Source organism: Rhincodon typus, chromosome 2 (genome assembly GCF_021869965.1).
Source record: "Rhincodon typus isolate 14 chromosome 2, sRhiTyp1.1, whole genome shotgun sequence".
In the NCBI taxonomy this organism is placed as follows: domain Eukaryota; kingdom Metazoa; phylum Chordata; class Chondrichthyes; order Orectolobiformes; family Rhincodontidae; genus Rhincodon; species Rhincodon typus.
In genome coordinates, this window is record NC_063333.1 from 30980998 (window position 1) to 31003241 (window position 22244).

The 22244-nt window shown below is 37.2% G+C and overlaps 1 protein-coding gene across 6 annotated transcripts in view; it reads left to right on the forward strand.

Annotated features, from left to right (window-relative positions):
* The window catches only part of LOC109937219 (rho GTPase-activating protein 12-like), a 200182-nt gene extending 178176 nt beyond the window's left edge, over positions 1 to 22006 (forward strand). For all 6 annotated transcript variants that reach the window (XM_048613345.1, XM_048613359.1, XM_048613373.1 and 3 more), the window contains 8 exons: positions 44 to 142; positions 281 to 383; positions 1372 to 1488; positions 7251 to 7349; positions 8115 to 8192; positions 11691 to 11825; positions 19053 to 19158; positions 20537 to 22006. In XM_048613345.1, the coding sequence (XP_048469302.1) occupies positions 44 to 142; positions 281 to 383; positions 1372 to 1488; positions 7251 to 7349; positions 8115 to 8192; positions 11691 to 11825; positions 19053 to 19158; positions 20537 to 20714 (915 nt within the window). In that variant the 3' untranslated portion in view covers positions 20715 to 22006. The remainder of the gene's footprint in view (positions 1 to 43; positions 143 to 280; positions 384 to 1371; positions 1489 to 7250; positions 7350 to 8114; positions 8193 to 11690; positions 11826 to 19052; positions 19159 to 20536) is intronic.
* The last annotated feature ends 238 nt before the right edge of the window (positions 22007 to 22244 follow it).

Below are 22244 nucleotides of genomic sequence, written 5' to 3' on the forward strand. Positions count from 1 at the left end.
AACTTGTACATGTCATTTATGAAAAGAACTTGCTGTTTTCCAGCTTAAAACACGTCAAGGAACAGAGATATTGATTCAGCTGGACAATGACCATCTCATCAATGAATGGTATAAAGCTCTTGAGGAAACAATTGGTAGTCAGGTGTGTATTCAGATCAGACATTTTGCTTTCTCTGTCTTTTTTGCGCGGCAATAATTTCAGTTGTTTTTACTGATTCACCAATAAACTATTAACCAAATGTAAAAACTGATTTGCAACTGACAACCAATTTTGTTGCAGACGGTGGAGTCTGATGAAGCCACTGAAGATGATATTCCAGAGTCCCCTGGAATTGAAAAACATGATAAGGATAAAACTAATAAAGATTTGAAGAAGTCACGGCGTAAGTCATAAAACAATAATTTCATAAAAGCAGATTAAATGTTATTATTTCAGTCCACAAAATAAAGGTGGAATTGACTCTTTCTTATTGTTCTCCCTGCAAGCACAATCTTTGCAACAGCCTAAAAAGGGGAATTAGTGTTGAAATCCCAATTATGCAATATTAACAACAAATGCATTTGTATGAAATTTCTCTCCACGTTTAATGTATTTGCAAGAATACTGAATAGTTTCATTAGTAGCAAAGATACCTTGCACGCAAGAGTAATCATAATATTACCCATACTACACTGCTCCATTTATTGATTAGACTTTTGACAGGGAGTTTGTAAATTAATGTTCTTCATGTCCCATGTGTAAAACATGTTAATTGAAGTCCACAACTGTTTTCTGTTAATAAAGGTACATTGGTCTCTTGTGATTTCAATTTCTATAATGACTATGATAATGGAAAGCCTTATTAAAGGTCAATACTTCCTATTTTTCCCTGCTTTATTATGCAATATTAATGTCACTTGTATCAGCTTTTATTTGGGCGCTTAGAAGAAATAGACATTTATATTTTCATGGGGGAAAAAAAACACATGCCTCATGTGCAAAAACATCATTGTCCAACAGAGGATAACCGCAGCTATTCTGTCTTTCTCTCTGTGCCCTTTTGTCTCCTCTTCAGTCATCTCTTCCTCAACTTAGCACAGCAATACCTTAACTCCTTTAAAGTGATGTGATTATCTTCAGTTAGCATCTTGGACTCCTGCTGTCCCTTATCTTTCAACCTCACCATCTTTCCTTTCTAACTAGTACGTGTGACCAATGAACTGTTGATAACAACTTCTGACAAACTTTTCAATGGTAGAATTGCGCAACATCATTCTCTAAGAAAGAACATTTAAAAATTTACATCCGTCTCTTAAATGTGATATAAATATTTTGTAATTTTATTGACTTTGCAAGTTAATTTTTATTTTGCTTGTTTTTGTTTATTGCAGCAATAAAATCTAGTAGTATAGATAATGCAGATCAAAAAAAGACAAAAACAAAATTGAAGAAGTTCCTGACACGCAGACCAACACTCCAAGCTGTCCGAGACAAAGGTTATATTAAAGGTAAGAAAACTTATGTTCCATAGCTTCCATGAGGCCATGATAGCAATATGTTGTATTTCTGAGTGTGCATGAAAGAGACCCAGTTACTTTTGCTATAAACATTTCAGTAATAAATTACTGTAGACTTTAAATGTATGTAATGAGTACATGCTATTTAACTATTCCTCCCTTTCTCTTTTTAACAGTCTCGCTGGCTCAAGTGCCTATATGAAAGCAGAAATGGACTTCTTTAACAAGTCCTGCCAAAGCTGCTGTCTAACACATAGCGAGAAAATGCATGTTTTTCTTCAAATTTCTTCTGTTCGCCTCCCTGTAAAAAAGCATGGATATTCATCAGTGAACTGAGTAACTCATGCCCTTCATTTTTTTTGAAATTTCTAATGCACTTTTTTTTAGTAAACAACAATTTATGAATTAAAAACTGCAATTATCAATGCATTGTTTAGTTCACTCAATTAGCCCAGCACATTTTTCTGATAATTATTCAACTTCCTTGATTGAACCTACCTCAACAATTCTGTTAGGCACTGCAGTACAAATCCTAAGCACTGATTGATTGTATAAAATGTGTTTTCTCTTGTAGCCATTAATATATTTGCCAATTACCTTAAATCCACAAGGCTTAGGAGCAGAAGTAGATCGTTCGGCCTATTGAGTCTGCTCCACCATTCAATGGGATCATGGTTGATCTGCTAATCCTCAACTCCACTTTCCTGCCTTTTACCCTAACCCCTGATTCCCTTGCTGATGAAGAATCTGTCCATCTCAACCTCGAATAAACTTATTGATTCTGCCTCAACATCCATTGTGGTAAAGAATTCCTCGGACTCTCGCTATCCGCTGACAGAATAAAAAAAAAACTCCTCGTCTCTTTCTTATATGGCTGACTCCTTATCTGAGATTTTGCCCTCTAGTTCTAGACACTCCCACAAGGGGAAGTAGCCTCTCAGCATTTACCCTGTCAAGCCCCCCTAATTGAATTTATGATTCAATAAGGTCTCCTCTCATTCTCCTAAAGGCCAATGAGTACAAGCTCAAAATACTCGGATAAGAAAATCCCTCCATTCCCAGGATAATTTAATGAAGCTTCTCTAGACTGCCTCTAATGCTACTTTTTTTTTGATAAGGAGATCTGAACTATTCAGGTGTGTTCTCTGACTAGTGTCATGTAAAATTTTAACAAGACCTCCCTATTTTTATACTTCCTTTGCTTTGAAAGAAAAGGTCAACATTACATTTGTCTTCCTTATTCCCACAGAACCTGCATGCTAGCATTTTGTGATACATGCAGTAAGGCCTCCAAATCCTTCTGCTACAGCTTTCTGAAGTCTTTCCCCAATAACTAACATTCAGCTCTTCTTCCAGCCAAAGTCACATATCCGCACATTATATTTTATCTGCCAAGTTTTTGCCCACTCGTTTAATTTGTCTATATCCATCTGCAGATTCTGTGTCATCCACAGTACTGGCCTTCCCACTTATTTTTATGTCATCTGCAGACTTGGCAATGGTATATTTATGTTCCCCATCCAATGCAATATATATTGTAAATAATTGTGGCCCCAGCACTGATCCCTCTGCCGCTGCACTATTTAAAGGTTGCCGTCCTGAAAATGGCCCCCAACTTTTCGCAGCTCTCTGTCTTGAATTAGCAAATCCTCCATCTATGCTAATATATGAACTCCAATGCCATGGGCTTTTATCTTACCAAGTAACCAAATGTGTGGTAACTTATCAAGCGCCTTTTGAAATCTAACTATTACATTGACTGCTTCCTCTTATCTATCCTGCTTGTTATCGCCTCTAAAACTGGCCTATTGGTACCTTTTTTAAATCTCCTTTCCTTTTATTAAATAAAGGTGTTAAATTGGCAGTTTGCAATCTGCTGGAACTTTTCCAGAATCTAAGGATTCTGGGAAGATTACCACAAGTGCATCACTCTTTCTGCAGCTACTTCCTTTAATAACTTAGAATGCATCCCATTGATTCTAAGGGACTTATCAGTCTTTAGTGTCTTTAGTTTCCCTGGCAGTTTTTTTTTAGTGATGGTTATTCTATTTATTTCCTGTACTGTTCTTGTTCCATTGATTATTTAGTAATATTGGAATGATTTTCAGGTTTTCTACTGTGAAGACTGATGCAAATTATTTATTCAATTCATCTGCCAGTTTCTGGTTCCCTGTTGTTATTTTCCAAGCCTCAATCCCTGAAGGGTCCTATGTTTGATTTGGCTTTTTTTTAATTCATTTCAAGAAGTTCTTTCTATCTCTTTCAATGTTACTTATAAATTTTCCCTCACAACTTATCGTCTCCCTCTTTTTGTTTTGGTTACCTTTAGTTGGTTTTTAAAACTTTCCCAGTCCTCCGGCTTTCCACTGATCCTTGCCACATTCTATGTTTGTTTTTAATTCTGATGCTATTCCTAAATTACCCCTTCCAAGAATTCTTCTTCCTCACAGAGATGTGTCTTTGCTGTGACCCATGAACTATTTTCTTAAATGTCTGCAATTGTTCCTTAACTGCCTCTAACGGCCTTTTCCAGTCCATTTCAGCCAGCTCTTCAGCTGTTTTCTGGGTGTCTTCTACGCTGAAGTTATTTATTAAACCTGCCTCATGACACATCACCAGATCTAAAATAGCCTGATCCCTATCTGGACCCAGAATATATTGTTTTAAGAAACTATCCCAAGTATACTCTGAATAGTTCCTTGTGGCTACCTCTGTCCATCTGACTGTCCCAGTCTACATGAAGATTAAAGTCGCGCATGATCAATGTTACCTGCCTTTGTTACCTGCCCTCATTATTTCCTGCCCTCGTTATTTCTTGATCTATTCTCTGTCTCACCATATATTTACTATTAGGGTGCATATAGACTACTCTTACCAGTGTCATGTTGCCTCCAACCGTATGGATTGTATGTTTTATGATCCAAGTTCATTTATTTTCATGTATTTATTCCATCCTGTGCCAACAGTGCTATCCCATCAACCTTTCCTGTTGCTTTTCATTTCGAAAAGTTGCATACCCCTGAATATTTAGTTCACTGTTTTGACTTCTTATAACCGTGGCTCTGTAATGACTTGAAGATCAGACCCATTTACCAGTTTTTGAGCCATTAATGCATTTATTTTGTTCGGAATACCATGTGCGTTCAACTAAAGACCCATCAGTTTTACATTTTTTACCTTTTTTTTATCCCCTTTGATCCTGTTTGTGTACTCTGTCCTTTCCTGTCCTAATCTTGGTATTGTTATCTAAATAGATTGTTGATGTATCTGCTTGGTTTATAGTCTAAATTCCCATGTCCAAAACACTCCCCTTACTTGCTTTTCTACCTGTTTCTGTGTCATCCACAAAGTTGGCTATAGTACATTTACTTCGTCAATGTATATTGTAAATATTGTGACCTCAGCACTGATTCCTTTGGCACTCCATTAGTTACAGTTGTTGTCCTGAATATGGCCCCATTATCCCAACCCTCTTCCTTCTATTAGTTAACTAATCTTTTATCCATGCTAATATACTACCCTCAACATCATGTATCCTTATTAAGTAGACTTCTGTGTGGTATCTTATCAAATACCTTTTGGAAATGCAAATACAGTGCATCTACTGGTTCCCCTTTATCTGTGATGCGTGTGACTTCCTCAAAGAAGTGAAATAAGTTTATCAGGCATAAAAGCCTTATCATCAAGCCATGCTGACTCTGCTTGATTAGACTGTGGGCTTCTCAATGCTCTAACATTTTCCCAATAATAGATGTTAAGCTGTCTGGCCTATAGTTACCTTTTTTTTAATCTCTTTGCCTTTTTAAATAAAGATGTTAGCAGTTTTCCAATCTGTGACTTCTGGTAATTAATTCTTCCACCAGTGGGAGCAGTTAATTCCCATGTAATCTGTTAAGACCCCTCATGATTTTGAATACTTCTATCAAATCTCCTCAACTTTTTTTTTCTCCGCTTCTCCAGTCTGTTTTCATAGCTGAAATCTCTCAATGTGGAACCATTGTCTTGAATCTTTCTGCACCCTCTGTAATGTCTTGACATCATCCTCAATTTGTATCTGAATGCAGTACTCTGGTTGAGATCAAACCAGTTTCCTATTTTTAAAGGCTAAGATCCCAAATGCTTTATCAACCTGCCCTGCCTTTTGAATGCTTCTGTGGGGTATTTAGAATTGGACCCTTTATGTTATCTTTTTAATTTATTTCAACAAAATGAATCACTTCACATTTCTCCCCATTAGATTTCATTTGCCAGTTTATTCCACTAACCTGTCCATGTCCTTTTGAGTTTCTGCACTGTCCTGTATTCCAAGATCTAGCTCATTAAATGCTTCATTATGAACAGGGGTCCTAATACTGACTTTTCAGGAAATTCCCTATGAACCTTTCCCCAGCTTGATGAAGAACCTTTCAGTACTACTGTCTCTTTCCTGCTATTCAGTCAATTTTATGTTCCTATTCCATGAGTCTGCTGTATGGCACTTTATCAAATGCCATTTGGAAGTTTGTGAACACCACATCAACAGTATTGCCCTCATCAATCTCTGTTGCTGCAACAAAACATTCAAGCAGGTTTTTGAAACAAGATTTGCCCTGAACATGCTGACTTTTCTTCATTAACTTCATTTGTCCAAGTGACTATTACTTTTGTTTCTGAAAGCCTGCCACTGCTAAAACTAAATTGACTATATTCTAGATGCTGGGATTATCTTTACACCTTGTACAACGATATAACATTTGCATTTCTCAAGTCTTTTGGCACCATCCAAATCTAGGAAGACTTTGAAAATTAAGGCCAGTGAGTCTGCAATTTCCTCTCACCTCACTCCGTATGAACCAAAATTGTTTTCTTCAAAAAAATCTTGTAATATTTGTATCCTGAGAATGTTATATTAGCTGAAAAGCATTTTATCAAAGGGCTCATGATTACAAAGGAATTCATTAAGAAAATAATTAAACTCGTGGTTTCCTAAACTCAATAAATCTGCATAGGGAAAGTGTTATTAAGAAAATATTGGTCCAGCTTTTGTAATCGTTGGCAGATGAGCAGCACATACATTTCATTGCACTTATAGTTACCCATTGACTTTCTTTGGCCATTTACAGAGCAGTTTGCAGCTATCAAGCAATCTCGTGCAGCCTACAAGAGATCTGTGGTCTGTGCAAAAGGAGTAACAAATAGGATGGCATTTTGTCACATCACATTAAAGAATTTCCACTATGTTGCAATGTCTAAACCAGAAAATATAAGTTAAAATATTTAATTCAATGCCAAGCTGTATTCAGAAATAAAGGTGGGATTAAGAGATACAGATTAACATCTGGACTCTAAGGGACAGAAAGAAAAAGCTTAAAATCTCTGACATTATTTAAAATCAGAATGAATAAGACTGTAAATATAACCATCTGAAACTGAAAATGTTTTAGTAATTAAGTTTTGCAAACTTAAAATTTGCTTTACACTTGAATGGATAACAACTTTTCTGGTGTTTTTAATGGTAAGTACCCCAACTTCACACCCATTATGTATTTGAATGCTATGTTTCGTGTAAAGATACCTATACAACCTGTCAAACAACAGGGTATCTTGGATAGAAACTTACTGATTTCTGCAGTTAACATCTGCTGGTGCCAAAGTTATTTTCTGATTTATTCCTTAACTGTGATGATTATGAGCCTCACTGTTGTCCTTTAACTCAATTTGGACTATTACATGAAAACAAATTACTTTACCTACCACTTTTTTGTTTTATACAGATCAAGTATTTGGATGCAATCTAAGTAGTCTTTGTCAAAGAGAGAATTCAACTGTACCAAAATTTGTGATGATGTGTATTGACCACGTGGAGAGAGAGGGTATGGCATTCTAAGAGTTGATTCTTTAAAAGACTATACTGTAATATAATTTGTGAAAGATTTTCTAATACAATGAGAACGGTTTACCCTTTCAAAGTAATGGCACAAAATTGCAAAAGAAAATGTTATTTTTAATTCCACTATCTTGGTGCTTCCATTAATTTGGAATAAATTTGAACGAATCACATTTTGCTCTAATACTTTCTTTTTGTATGAATGAAAATAATTGAAATCTTGAAAAAAAATTAATTAACATTTTCACAATTCAGGTCTCTTAGTCTAGAATGAAACAAAGATTTGTGGATGCTGGAGACTGAAATAAACAAAAATAGAAATTCCTGGAGAAACACAGCAGGTTTGGCAGCAATTTTAAAATTCGTTCACAGGATGTGGACGTCGCTGGGTGGTCCAGCATCTATTGCCCATAGGGCAGTTAGAGTCAGCCACATTGTTGTGGGTCTGGAGTCACATGTAGGCCAGACCAGGTAAGAATAGCAGTTTCCTTCCCTAAAGGACATTAGTGAACCAGATGAGTTTTTATGACAATCAACAATGGCTTCAAGGTCGTCATTAGACTCTTAATTTCAGATTTTTTTATTGAAATGAATTTTATTGAATCTGTGGAGAGAAAAAGGAGTTAACGTTTTGAGTCCAGTAACCCTACAATTCTGAGTTTCTCCAGCAATTTCAGTTTTTGTTTATTTCCCTTAGCTCATGTTCTTAAAGTCCTTACCTGTACTTACATTTTTCATCTTATGTCATTAGGCTTAAACGTTGATGGTTTGTACAGAGTGAGTGGTAACCTGGCTGTCATACAAAAGCTTCGCTTTGCAGTCAACCATGGTAAGACATTTTATAAAGCATGTGATCTTTTTAAGGTGACATTGTGTATAGTCGACAAGAGAGCACAATGTAGGTAAATTTGGATAAGCACACTTGCAAATTCAGGGTATTTGAATATTGTGCACAAAATGCAAGCGAGTACAATATAAGAGGTCAGACTTCCTGGTCACTGGTCAGACCACATTTGTTTTGGGTACCTTATTTAAGGAAGAATATTAAAGCCCTGAAGAGAGTGAAAAGAAGCTTTACTAGAATGATACCAGGAATAAGGGGTTTTAGATACAAGGAAAGATTCGAGAAATTGGGCATGTTCTCCTTGGAGCCGCGAGATTAAGAGGTGACTTTATTGAGATGTTCAAAATTATGAACAATTCTTGCAGGGTAAAGGATATTCTGTTTCCATTAGCTGGTGTTTCATTAACTAGGGGTCACAATTTCAAGATTGTCAGCAAGAGAGCTAGGAGTGAGATTAGGAAAAATTTCTTTACTCAGTGTTGTTAGGATTTGGAATATGCTGCCTGGGAGAGTGATGGAGGCATATTCCATAGGAGGGTTCAGAAGAGAGCTAGATGTATATTTGAAAGTGATACGTTTGCAAGCCTACAAAGATAGGGCTAGAGAATGGGACCTAGCTGGGTTACTCTTTCAGGAGCTGGTACAAGCACAATCAGCCAAATGGCCGTCTCCTCTACAGTAAGCTTCTAGGATTTCATTAGGCCTGGAAAGTAATTTACTTTCGGGTCTCTGCTAAGGATTCTCTTGTTCTAACTATGGAATGATGCCACAAAGTTAATTGCTCTCAGACTTTTCTTCCTTGTATACAGCACCAAGTTTTCAATCAAAGAACCCTGACAAAATCAAGAACAACTCAATTAATGGTATAAAACTGTAAAACAAGGAATTATGTTGTTGGTAGCAGTTTTGCTTTTTAAACTTTCTTCACTTAGAATTTCATAGCCGTAGACTAAAGAGTTGTTTGTGAACAAAATTAGATGTAATTATAAACTGGACTTTATATTACTGTAAAGCTGACGTGAGGAAGACATTGGGCGTTTTAGTAATTTATGTGTATATCAAGAAAGATTTTTTTTGATACTGAATTATACACATGAACCTTAGCATACTTAAGATGAGAACAAATATGAAGTTTCTGTGGAGATAATCATTGACTGGGATTCAAGTGGCACAAATGTTACCTGACACTTGTCAGCCCAAACTTGGAGCTTACCAGTTTCAGTTGTAAATGAGCTTGTGTACACCAGTTTCCCTTTATCCAGAACACATTAGTTCTTCAAAGAACTCCAGTAAATCAGTTAAACATTAGTTGCGTGCCTAGATAAATTCAAGGTAATCAGACAAGGTAAGCATGGTTTTGTGAAAGTGGCATCATGTTTGACCAATCTACTGAAGACGTAATGCATGCTGTGGATGACATGCATCCAGATTACCATAAGGCATTTTCCAATGTGCCACATTGAAGTTTATTGTGAAAAATAGGAGTTAATGGTGTAGAAAGTAATGTATTAGCATGGATAGAAGCTTAGCTGGCTAACAAGAAACAAAGCATAATGTTACAACTCAAGTATAGCAAGCCAAACCAAATCAGCCTCGCTATCACTGGATTTGCAACACAGTGAAATTAAAACATTCAATGACCCTCAAAATTGCTAAATTGTTCCTAAGCCAACTTTACAAATAACAGACCTTAGATGCTAGAGTTTATAACTTACACAAAAACTTAATGATTTATTCTTAAGACTAAGTTGTGGCTGCAATGTTTGGCTTTGAATAACCATAGCCATCTACTTTTACTTGTCATGTGACTCCATCATAGGGTTTTCCTTCATAACAGGTGTTTACTTAATGTTCAGGTTGTTCTGTTAAATGGGCAATTATAGACTCCAATTAAGGAGGACAGGCTAAATGGAAAGGGTTGGTGATATATAAGAAAGATCCATAAATGTAAATGTACAAATACAAATTTTTTTTATTCACTTGTGGGATGCGGGTGTTCCTGACTGGGCCAGTATTTATTCCCTATCTCTAGCTGCCCTTGAGAAGATGGTGGTGAGCTGTCTTCTTGAACTGCTGTAATTCATGTGCTGTAGGTAGACTGACAGAGCCCTGAGGGAGGGAATTCCAGGATTTTGACCCAGCGACAAGGAAGGAACAGTGATATAATTTCAAGTCAGGATGGTGAGTGGCTTGGAGGGGAACTTGCAGATGGTGATGTTCCCATATATCTGCTACCCTTGTCTTTCTAGATGGAAGTGGTCATGGGTTTGGAAGGTGTTGTCTAACGATCTTCGGTGATTTTCTGCAGTGCGTCTTGGAGATAGTACAGACTGCAAAACATATGTTTAAACAAAACACATGGATGTATGCCACATTGTCACAACTGTAATAAAAGTCAGCAATTTGTGCATGAGCATACATCAGCATTTGTAAAACTAAATGTGATTTGAGCTGAATTTCAAAGATGTAATGCTCAGAATTCCTGTTGAGACCTGAGCAGAATTAGCTGATTGCCTTACCAGAAATCAGAAAATGGATAGGGGAATCCGTTCCCCACAAAAGCTTTCTGTGAAGCTCTTTTCCAGTTTTGGGGCTGCACAAGATGGTTGAGAACTGTGTATCTCCCTGAGCCCCCAAACCTTTGAAAATGGAAGTTGATCCTGGAAGACACTGATTACCTACAATAATGTCTGGCTGCCTATGCAGCTAAATATTGAAATTAGGATAAATGTCATGCCTCTGCTGGGCCTGTGTATAGCCAAAGCCTGGTTTGGGTGGGATGCTCGTCAGAGGGTCAGTGTAGACTTGATAGGCCGATGGTCTCTTTCTGCACTGTGGGAATTGTATGATGATTATACTACACTAACGTTATGAAAAATGGGAAAAATAATCATGTTTTGACTCAAGTCCGATTGTTGTTTCTTTCCTGATTATTGGAGGATTTGATTCAATTGGCTCATAATAGTAGAAAGCGCTGGAGAACTTCAGCAGGCCTGGCTCCTTCTGAAAAACAGAGTTAATGTTTCAATATGATTCTAGTTCAGGATTGAAGGGGGCTGGAAAAACGATGGGTTTGTTTGCTGTAAAAAAGGAGGGGGTTGGAGGAGTAGGTAAGAAAGGTGTCCCAGAGCAAAAAGCAAAGGGAAAATGGTAGTAGAGAACAGTTAGATGAAGAATAGGATTGGCTGGTGGCAGAAAGTTTAGATAGGGAGGGGGTGATATATGGTATTAAATTGGAGGACACAATTTATAGCTGAAATTGATCAACTTCGTATTGAGCCCTGAAGGATCTAAAGTGTCCAAGTGGAAAATGAAATGCCGTTCTTTCATTCAGTTTGGCTCAGGTTTGATCGCAGCCTAAAATATGATGTACCCAAAAAGTATTATTTAGTCTTCTGAAATAATTTGTTAAAGCACAGTATTTGTGAAATGCTATTTTCAATCCCACATTAAACGTACAAATCAATTATGTCTTCCTTACAGATGAGAAGCTGGACTTGAAGGACAGTAAATGGGAGGATATCAATGTCATTACTGGGGCTCTCAAGATGTTTTTCAGAGAATTACCAGAACCTCTGTTCACGTATCATCTCTTTAATGACTTTGTCAATGCAGTCAGTAAGTGAAAAACACAGATTAATGGTGTCTTTATGACATTTTTAAAATTGCTGATTTGGAGGAAGTTATGATCATTTGATCATTGTGAAGCCAACATGGTTCAATATGCAGCAATCTTAATTCTGAGACCCAGTTCAGAGCATGACTACAACAATCTGGGTCAACCTTGTACTGCAGTACTGGGAGAGTGCTGTACTGTCAGCGGAGATGCTAAACCAAGACCCTTTCATGGTGTTTTAAAAACAAAATCACAGCATAACTTCAAAGGGAAGGGGAATTAGCCCACAATGAACATCACACAAACAGGGTTATTTGGTTATAACCATGCAACTGTCTTTGGGAGTTTGCTGTGTACAAATTGTTTGCAGATTTTCTGACATGAAATGGCTTGGCAATTTAGCGGGAAAATAATACTCCGAAACTGATATTCACTCTTGAGACTTTTTATGCAAATTTGAAACTTGGAAATTGGTAACGGAATGCAAAATCACTTGCACAAGCGATAGCACTATTTATCTCCTCACTTTGATGTTGACAGTCTTGTTGTGAAAATAAAGGAAATGGTTGAAATTAAACAGAAAGCTTATATCAATGGAGGTTAAAGGAAAAACTCTTGCATCAAAACTGATACCTGATTACACCGCAAGATGTTCACGTTTGCTGAAGATCAGTCTCCCAGGACATTGCTGCAGGAATCAATCGTCATTCGTGTTTTTCCAGGGATCTTGTCTGTCATGCAGTCAATTCTGAGCCAGTAACATTTGGACAGGCTCAGTGAATGGACAGAAATATGGCAGATGAAATATAATATAGAAAAATGTGAGGTTATCCACTTTGATAGGAGAGTATGACCAATGGAGAGTATTTCTTAAATAGTAAGAGGTGGGAAGTGTAGATGCACAAAAGCATCAGTGTTTCCTTGTGAACAAATCACTGCAGGTTAACGTGTGCAAGCAAAAAGCTGTAAGGTTTCTGAGTTTTCTGAAGAGGGGTCACAACCCAAAATGTCAACTTTCCTGCTCCTCTGATGCTGCCTGGTCTGCTGTGCTCCTCCAGCTCCACACTGTGTTATCTCTGACTCTAGCATCTGCAGTTCTTCCTATCTCTAAGTGAGTTATAACCCCACTGCAAAGCCTCTTCTAGGGATGCCCACATTGAAGAAGTTATTCTGCTCCCTCCAGAAAGACCTCAGTGGTTTTCTGAAGAAGGGTCCCGAACCGATACGTCAATTTTCCTGCTCCTCTGATGCTGCCTGGCCTGCTGTGCTCCTCCAGCTCCACACTGTGTTATGTCTGACTCTAGCATCGGCAGTTCTTACTACCTCTAAGCTGTAAGGTTAGCCTTCATCACGTAGGGATTTGAGAAAGGTCATGTTTCAGTAGTACAGGAGCTTGGTTACACCTCAACTGGAGTACTGTTGTGCAGTTTGTTCCCTTATATCAGGAAAGATATTATTGCCTTAGTGGGAGTATGATGAAGGTCCACCAGACTTGTTCCCTGGATTGTGGGGGGAAGGTACCATCCTGTGAAGAGTTCGGGAAAACTAGGTCTGTATTCTCTACACTTTCAAAGCATGGAAAGTGATCTAATTGAAACCTACGAAATACTTATATGGTTAGATGGAGGAAAGATGTTTCACCTGGTATGGGAAGTCCAGAACCACGGGACACAATTTAAAAATAAGGTGGATGTGCCTTGGGTCCAAGATAAGGAGCATTTTTTCACATGGAGTTGTGAAACTTTGGAGTTATCAACCACAGAGGTCTGTGGAGGCTCAGTCTTTGAGATGTTTAAGGTAGAGATTGGTAAATTTCTAATTATCAGTGGTTATGGTGATGGGGTGGCTGAAAAGCATTGAAATATTTGATTGGCCATGATCATATTGAATGGTGTCAGGCTCAAAAGGCTGTTTGGTCTTCTCCTGGTCCTATGTCCCTCACTACAACTATCATCTTTTATACTAGATATGCAGACATGCATATATGAACATACAAGTGAGGAATAGGCCACTCAACCCTTAATCCTGCTTCACCAATAATGTGATTACTTCACATTACCACCTACATCCAATAAGCTGTTATCCTTGCATATCAAGAACCTATCTACCTCAGCCTTAAAAATATTCAGAGATTCTGCTTCCAGTACCTTTTGAGGAAGAGAGTTTTAAAGGCTCACAATCCTGGGTCTCAAGATCACTGTTCTGAAAGAATGCCACTACTCCACTGCTTCCCAAAATGTAATGTTGATGTTTCACCCTTGATTATCCCCATCCTGTTGAGTTTCTTAGCTGGACAAACTTCTTGTGGAATAGTGCTGTCAACAAGGAAGGCTTTTCCTACAACAAAGAAAACAGATAACTAGAAATGTATATTTTGGGTCCCAGCGTCCAATTTAGAATCATTTCTATAAAGTCTTACCACACGTTTAATGAGTGCAGTTAATTTTGTGGCATCTGTCATTAACTAGTGATAAACTGAATTTGCACCTTTTAGTGAAATTATGTCTTATCAATTCTACTCATCAGTGTTTCGGTAGCATGTATCCATATATTATCATGTTTTACAAAGGCTTGTAGTACACAGTTTGGCCAGAGAGAGGCATTTGCAACATTCCATTAAGTCCCAAGTGTTCCTCCAGCCAATTTGTTTTTAGGTTGCAACAAATTTCTAACTACTTACACTGTTAACATCTGAACCTGACTCATTGGGAAATCATAAAAATCAAAGTCAATAATAGATTTTTAGAGAAATTAAAAAACAAAATTTTCATTTTTTGTTTTATGCGGTCTGTTTCACCATTCAGATACTCCACTGTTTGCTTTTCACTTTTCATAGAACATCCTTTAACTACAGTGAAAGAATGGTTTTCAACCTGTGAATCCAGTGTCACTTTTAGCACCCATTTTTGTTTTCAAGGACAAATTGACTCTGCCAGTTTTTCTAATAGATATATTTTTCCAAATATGTATGTCATGAAAAGGGAATGCAGCCCATTTCATGTAAGAAATGCCATTGCTTTTTTTGGGATCTTCTATATATACATCTGAGCAAGCAGTTTAGAGATTGCACTTATGGCAGTGCCCATTTATCTTCATCTGCTCCACCATAAAGTCAAAAGTATAGCTATTGGCTAATGATTGCATTGATCAACTTTCCTGCATTTTTATTTGACAATTTTTCCAAAATTACAATGAAGCAGTTCATGCAGGCATGCTGCAAAAATCAACAACATTCTGGCTTAGGTTGATCTGTAATACGTCGCATCCACAATGTGTATCAGGCAATGATTATCTTGAGCAAGAAAATGTATGACCACCTCCTTTATTATCCAAATGTATTGCCATTAGCAAATTTCAAGCTATCAAGTTCCTGGAGGTGACCATTGACCAGAAACTATACTGGATCATAGAAGCAGAAGTAAGCCATTTAGCTTATTGAGCCTGCTCTGTCTTTCACTTAGATTGTGATTGATCAGCTACCTCAATGACACTTACCCCACAATCACCATGTCCTGGTTGGTTGGCTCACCGAGCTGGTTCGTTGTTGATGACCATGTCCCTTTCTCGTTATCTCCAGAAATCTATTGACTTCTGTCTTGAACATGCTTGATGCTTGAGATCCCAAGCCCTCTGAGTGAGAGAATTCCAAAGATTCACCAGCCTCTGAGTGAAGAAGTTCCTCCTCATATCAATCTTAAATGCCTACTAGTTATTCTGAGATTATGTCCCATGGTTTTAGACATTTCAGCCAAGGGAAGCGCATCATCTGTATCCATCCTATCACAATTTCAATGAGGTCACCCTTCATTTCTTTAAACACGGAGGGATGTGAATCAGTCTCTCGTCCATCTCTCCTTGTAAAACAATATGACCATCCCAGGATTAATCTAGCGAATGTTGCACCCCTCAATGGCATGTATATCCCTCCTTGGATAATCAGACCAAAAATGTTCACAATTTGCCAAATGAAGTCTCAAGTTCTGAGGAAGGGTCACCAGACCCGAAACGTTAACTCTGATTTCTCTTCACAGATGCTACCAGACCTGCTGAGCTTTTCCAGCAATTTCTCTTTTTGTTTCTGAAGTCTCAAAAATGTTCTACACAACTGCAACAAAACACCTTTACTCTGGTACTTGAACTTAGGAACTAGAGTACGGTACCCAGCCCTCCCAGCCTGTCCTATTATTCAGTTAGATCTTGGCTGAACTGATTTTAACCTCACCTTTACATTTCTACACATTCCTGATTAATATTTCATTCCCTAGGTAATCAAGAATCTATCTACCTCTGTCTTAAAAATATTTAAATATTCTGCACCCATTGTCTTTTGAGCAATGGAATTCTAAAGATTCTTAACCACCTGACAGGAAAAAAAATTCCTCATCTCTCTCTTAAACAAGGACCTCTGGTTCTAAATTATCTGAAGAAGAAACATTCTTTCCACGTCCACTTGGTCAAATCCCCTCTGGATCTTCCACGTTTCAATTAAGTCACCTCTGATTGTTCCAAAAGATAAATGACTAGCCTGCCTAGCTTCTTCTCATAAAGCAATATACTCATTCCAGGTATTAGTCAAGTAAACCTTCTCTGAACTGCTTCCAATGCGTTAACAACCTTCTGTAAATACAGTGATCAGTACTGTGTACACAATATTCCAAAGACTGCATCATCAATGCCCTGTATAACTGAAGAATAGTCTCTGCTATCATGCATTCAATTACCCTCACAATAACACATAACATTCTGTTAGCTTCCCTGATTAATTGCTATACCTACATATTAATATTCTGTGACTCATGCACCAGGACAGAGCTCTTAAACATCTGACCATTTAGATAATATGCATTTTCATTCTTTCTGCCAAAATGAATAATTCAAATCCCCTTGCGAGTAAGGCAGACATGCCATTTGCCATTCTAATTGTGTGCTGCACATGCATGCTAACTTTTAGTGACTTATGAACAAGCATGCCTACTTCTCTTTGGACACCTGTACTTTCCAAATATTCTAACTTTGCTTCCTTTTTATTAAAGTGTATAACCACATTTATTCACAATACATTCTACCTGTCACATTTTAGCATTCACACAGTTTGATGTCATAATCAAATTTGCAAATATTATAGTTGTCCAAACAACCCAATCATTTACAAAATCAAAACTTTCTGGAAAAATTCAGCATGTCGGGTAGCATCTGAAGAAGGGTCACTGGACTTGAAACATTAACTGTTTTCTCTCCACAGATGCTGCCTGACCCACTGAGTTTTTCTAGCAATTTTTGATTTTGTTTCTGATTTCCAGCATCCATAGTTCTTTGTTTTTTTTTTAAACCAAATCATTTTCATAGATTGTGAACAGTTGTGTACCTGGCATTGATCTTTGTGACACCCAACTTGTAACAGCATGGATCAGTCACATAAATACTGTGGCTACTGAAACTGGTCAGAGGATTGATATTTTATGGTCTGGTAAGATGTTTTCCCTGGTTGGAGAATTAGGACTGTGAAGAGGAGATTTTTTTTTTTACGCTGTGGTGAATATTTGGGCATCTCTATCCCAAAGGCCTGTGGGTGCTTAGGCTTTTGGTATGTTGAAAGTAGAGTTTGATAGATGTCTCATTACCAATGGTGTAAAGGGTTATGAGGATAGTGTGCATAAAAAAAAAAAGGTGTTCGATCCGCCATGATCATGTTAATGGCGGGGAACGCTTCAAGGGCTGAGACTTACTCCTGCTCCTATGTTTCTATCTTGAGCGCCGTCAAGGAACTTATAGATGCACCACTGCATTTCGCCAAGCTGTCTTCAGTACCATCATATTTTCCCATGATTTCTATATATGGAAACATGATAAGGTGGCTCAGTGATTTAGTGGTTAGCACTGCTGCCTCACAGCACCAGGGACCTGGGTTCAATTCCAGCCTTGGGCGACTGTCTGTGTGGAGTTTGCACATTCTCCCTGTGTCTGCGTGGGTTTCCGGTTTCCTCCTACAGTGCAGAGCTGTGCAGGTTAGGTGGACTGGCCAAGTTAAATTGCACATAGTGTCCGTGGATATACAGGCTAGGTGGGTTAGCCATGGGAGATGCAGGGTTATAAGTATGGGATAGGGGTTGAGTCTAGTTGGGATGCTGTTTGGAGGGTGGGTGTGGACTCAATGGGCCAAATGACCTGCTTGCACGCTGTCAGGATTCTTTTTTTAAAAATCATTTATCCAGGTTCCACTGCAAGTTGCACATCACTGTTTCTTTATTCTTGTTGGATCAGAATCCTGGAGCTACCTCTCTAACCGTATTGTGCAAGTACCATCACCACACAAATGTAGCTTGTTAAGCAGAAGGCCCATTACCACCTTTCCAAGGGTAACTGACGAATGACAAATGCCAATTTTGCCAGTGATATCAACATCCTGAAAATGAATTTTTGGGGAAAAAACTGCAAATATAAATTTTATTTTTTAATTTTGGCTTTCACGTTAGCAAACAAGTGTGGTGTAAAATCTAGCAGATGGTACACAGTTAATTTGTTAAACAGAAGGTGGTAGAAATACAAAACGGGTCAGTTAACATCTGTGATGAGACAAAACAAGATAATGTTTGAAGTAGATACCTTTTTTGTTCAGTTGACCTTTGTTGATACTGTGATAAATCTTTATGATAGCTAATCCTTAAAGAGGAATGATATTCCATTCTGAAATCTACAAAGTTGTTTTTACTTGAGAGCTAGACCGTATTCTGGCTCAGTCTGGGCCAGTTAATGCATTAAGTGAGTTTTGTTGCAGAGGATAACTAGTATTATGTATGTGTTTACACACAAAAGGGCGTGTACAAGGCAACCAACCTTCCTTCCATTGACTTTGTCTACACTTACCCCAGCCTCAGGAAAGCAGCCAATGTAATCAAAGACTCCTTCCAGCCCGGTTGTACTCTCTTCTACTCTCTTCCATTGGGCAGAAGATACAAAGACTTGAAAACATGTACCAAAAGATTCAAGAACAACTTCTTCCCTGCTGTTATCAATCTTATGAACGGTCTTCTCATATACTAGAGTTAATCTTTCTCTGCGCCTTCTCTATAGCTGCAACACTATATTCTGCATTCTGTTCTGTTACCTTGATGTACTCATGTAAGGTATGATCTGACTAGCATGCAAAACAATAGTCTTTACTGTATCTTGGTACTTGTGATAATAGTAAATCGAATCAAATAAAACCAGTTCTATTTAATAATTTTCAGAAATTTCAGACTACAAGCATCGTGTTGAGGGTATCGCCGACCTAATCAGACTCTTACCTAAACCAAACCATGACACTATGCAAGTTCTATTCAAACACCTTGTGAAGTAAGTGTCAACTAATTCTCATCTATGATTAGTTTTCTTAAAGTGGTACACAGCTGTGATTTAAAAATAAGTACTAACTGTAACTGTCATAACTTTTAGCTGTGTTTGGTAATTTTGAGTAAAAATAAGCCCTTATCTATAGTAATTCATGTATTAAAATTCTTTGCTTATTTAAAATGTTCATTTTTGCATAATGCTTTATTAAATCTCAAAACTCAGTGTAAGTAATAATGTTTACATCTGAGCTAGTAGGACAACTTGTAGCAAACACATTATTATTCTTGTTTCTGCACGTTTACATCTTTAAATGTTTGTCTACAAGTTGCTGACAGTGGGAGCTACTAATAGAGGATTAAAAAAAAAACTCATTGCTTTAATGTTTGACATTTTTAAAATCATCTAAAACAATTTAAAAGCAGAAGCATGCCAAGGCACATTTCTAGCTGTTTACACTGTATGCAAGAGAGTGACACTCCATAACAAATATCATGTTAATAGGTACTTCTATTAGTAGTTACTAAACTTAACTTGTTCTGGCAAGTTTAATGAACAATTAATATGCAACTTACAGCATCTTCATTAAAATCACATGACTGTTAAATGCGACATAATGTTTTCACACAGCTAACAGTGGAGCAGCATAAATTAGCCAGCACGTTGTGGCCATTCACAATTTATCAAGTACCTTTTCATCACTAAATGTTGTGGCAGATTTATGCACTAATAATAAACATTTTTCCCTTCACTAAAACTGACTGAATAACATAGTGAAAGTCATTTTCTTGCTCAACAAATGGTTGTTACAGATGCCAGTCCCAGTAATATTGTTGATATGCTATTTGAGCTGTTGGACTTTATTTGCAAGGCTTAAAACTCATTGAGATAACTTTCGGAAATAAGATTTTCTCAATTCAGGTGGCCATTGTCATCACAAATCTCTCCCAGGTCAGCCATGGTATATTATATAGAGTAGATGCTTTCTATATTTTGCCCCAACAATGTGCCCTACATTCTAGCTCAAAAGTGGGTGTTGTGCCTGTATAACTTTAAAACACAGATTTGTAAAAGCAGTTAATTGACACTACCATGTTGCAGCTGTGGGAGTGTTTCAGATCATCAAAACAAAAAACCAAAATTCATTTAACTGATATAATGTTGTAACCTTGTCATTTGTCTATATGCAACCATTTATTATTAAGCGTAAGAAAAGCTTCAAGATGTGCATCACTTGAAATTAATAGATCAAAGTCTTTTAATAATGCGAACATTTGGACATCAGTAACTTGGACATTCTATTTTGTGTATACTATTAGTAACTGTGTAATGTTTGACTATGTAGGTGCTGATTTCTTGAATTTTTGTCTTTAATTTCTCACAGGGTTGTTGCCCGTTCTGAAGTAAACCGGATGACCAATCAAAGTGTCGCCATAGTATTTGGCCCCACCCTTCTGAGGCCAGAGAAAGAAACAGGAAATATTGCAGTTCACACAGTATACCAGAATCAGATTGTGGACTTGATCTTAACAGAGTATGAAACCATATTTGGAAGAAGCTGAAAGAAGTGAACATATGAAATGCAACTCTACCAAAACCCACTACGTGAAAATAAAATACATTTTAAGTTTTTTTTGTACCTTATGTCAACCAGAATATTGGTATACTTTGCACTTATTTTCTTCTGGTTTTTAAAACTATCTGTATTTGTTTCCAATGGTTATCAATCTTGAAAGCAGATGGCTCTGCTGCAGATGTTTTGCATAACATGTAGTACAGACAGATGCAGGGAAGCATGTCTCCTGGTAATAACAAAAAAAAAGACTTGAGTATACCGTAGTTATACACTGGGTTCTTTTGAAACAATATTTGCCTGAGGGACTTAGCAGTACTTTTTCTGTAAGTGTCAATATTTTTAGGCAACTTCCATTTCATGCACATAGTTGGCAAACCTATCTTGCGACCTGTTTTACTATTTAGTATAGTAGAAGTCCTAATACTGTATATTGTTGCTGAATCCATACAAAATGGTGACCAGACTTTGTTTAATTTATTTTTTTTTTACTGATTTACTCAAAGGTAAAAGCTAAAGTATTAATGTTGATTCTTCCCAGTTGATGAACATGGACTAATAATGGTCCTACACCTGCCGTTAATAGAGGTCATATGATCACACCCAGTGTTTCAGAACACTAGTGATGTACAGATAAATAAAGAACTTAATACATTAAATAATATGTCCTCAAGCAATGTAAATATAATCTGTGTATAATTCCTTAATGTATGTTTTACATACGGTAATGTTTTCTAATCTGATTTTGCCAAATTGTAATATTCAATTACTGGTCAATCTACCAGCTAAGATCAGTACTAAGAGCTTTTTTGGGGTGTTTTATGACAGGCAACACTGGGGATATTCTTAGTATACTGAGGAGGTGTGTGCACTTTTTAGCTATTGGCAATTACAATGCAGGGCAAATCTTAACCATTTGTATTTCAAATGGTACTGGAAAGTATTTTGCAGGCTTGGGCTTTCTAGGTGCACTACAATAAACACAGTTTATTTAAATGTACAGAGACAATTTGAAAAAAAGTCTGCGTAGCAATTTATTGTACAATAAGTGCTAACATTAATATTCCATGTACGCATTGATGGGTTTTGAAGCAGGTTGCTAAATTGAATTTTTCCATTTATTGATGTGGACTCATTGTATAAGCAGGTTTCTTGGGAATACTACCTGTTTCTGGGCACATGATCTGAAGATTTTTTTGAATGTATTTTTTTTAAAACTAACTGCTGTATGGCGATATGCTATGTCTAATCAAAGATTAAAAGAAAATGATGAAAAGCTGTCTTTCAGTTTATGCCAGAATACTTGAATGTATTTGCTTACATATGTTTCTGTGCAATTGTTTAATAATTCTGGTAAATTTATTAGAAATCAGGGCAGGTGAAGGCTATTTGGCCGACTATGCATTCAATATTGGCACGGCTAATCTGATTGTGTCCTTAACTACACTTTCCTGCCTACCCCATAATCCTTGAATCCCTTTGTAGGATAAAAATCTGTTAGTTCAGTATTGAATATATT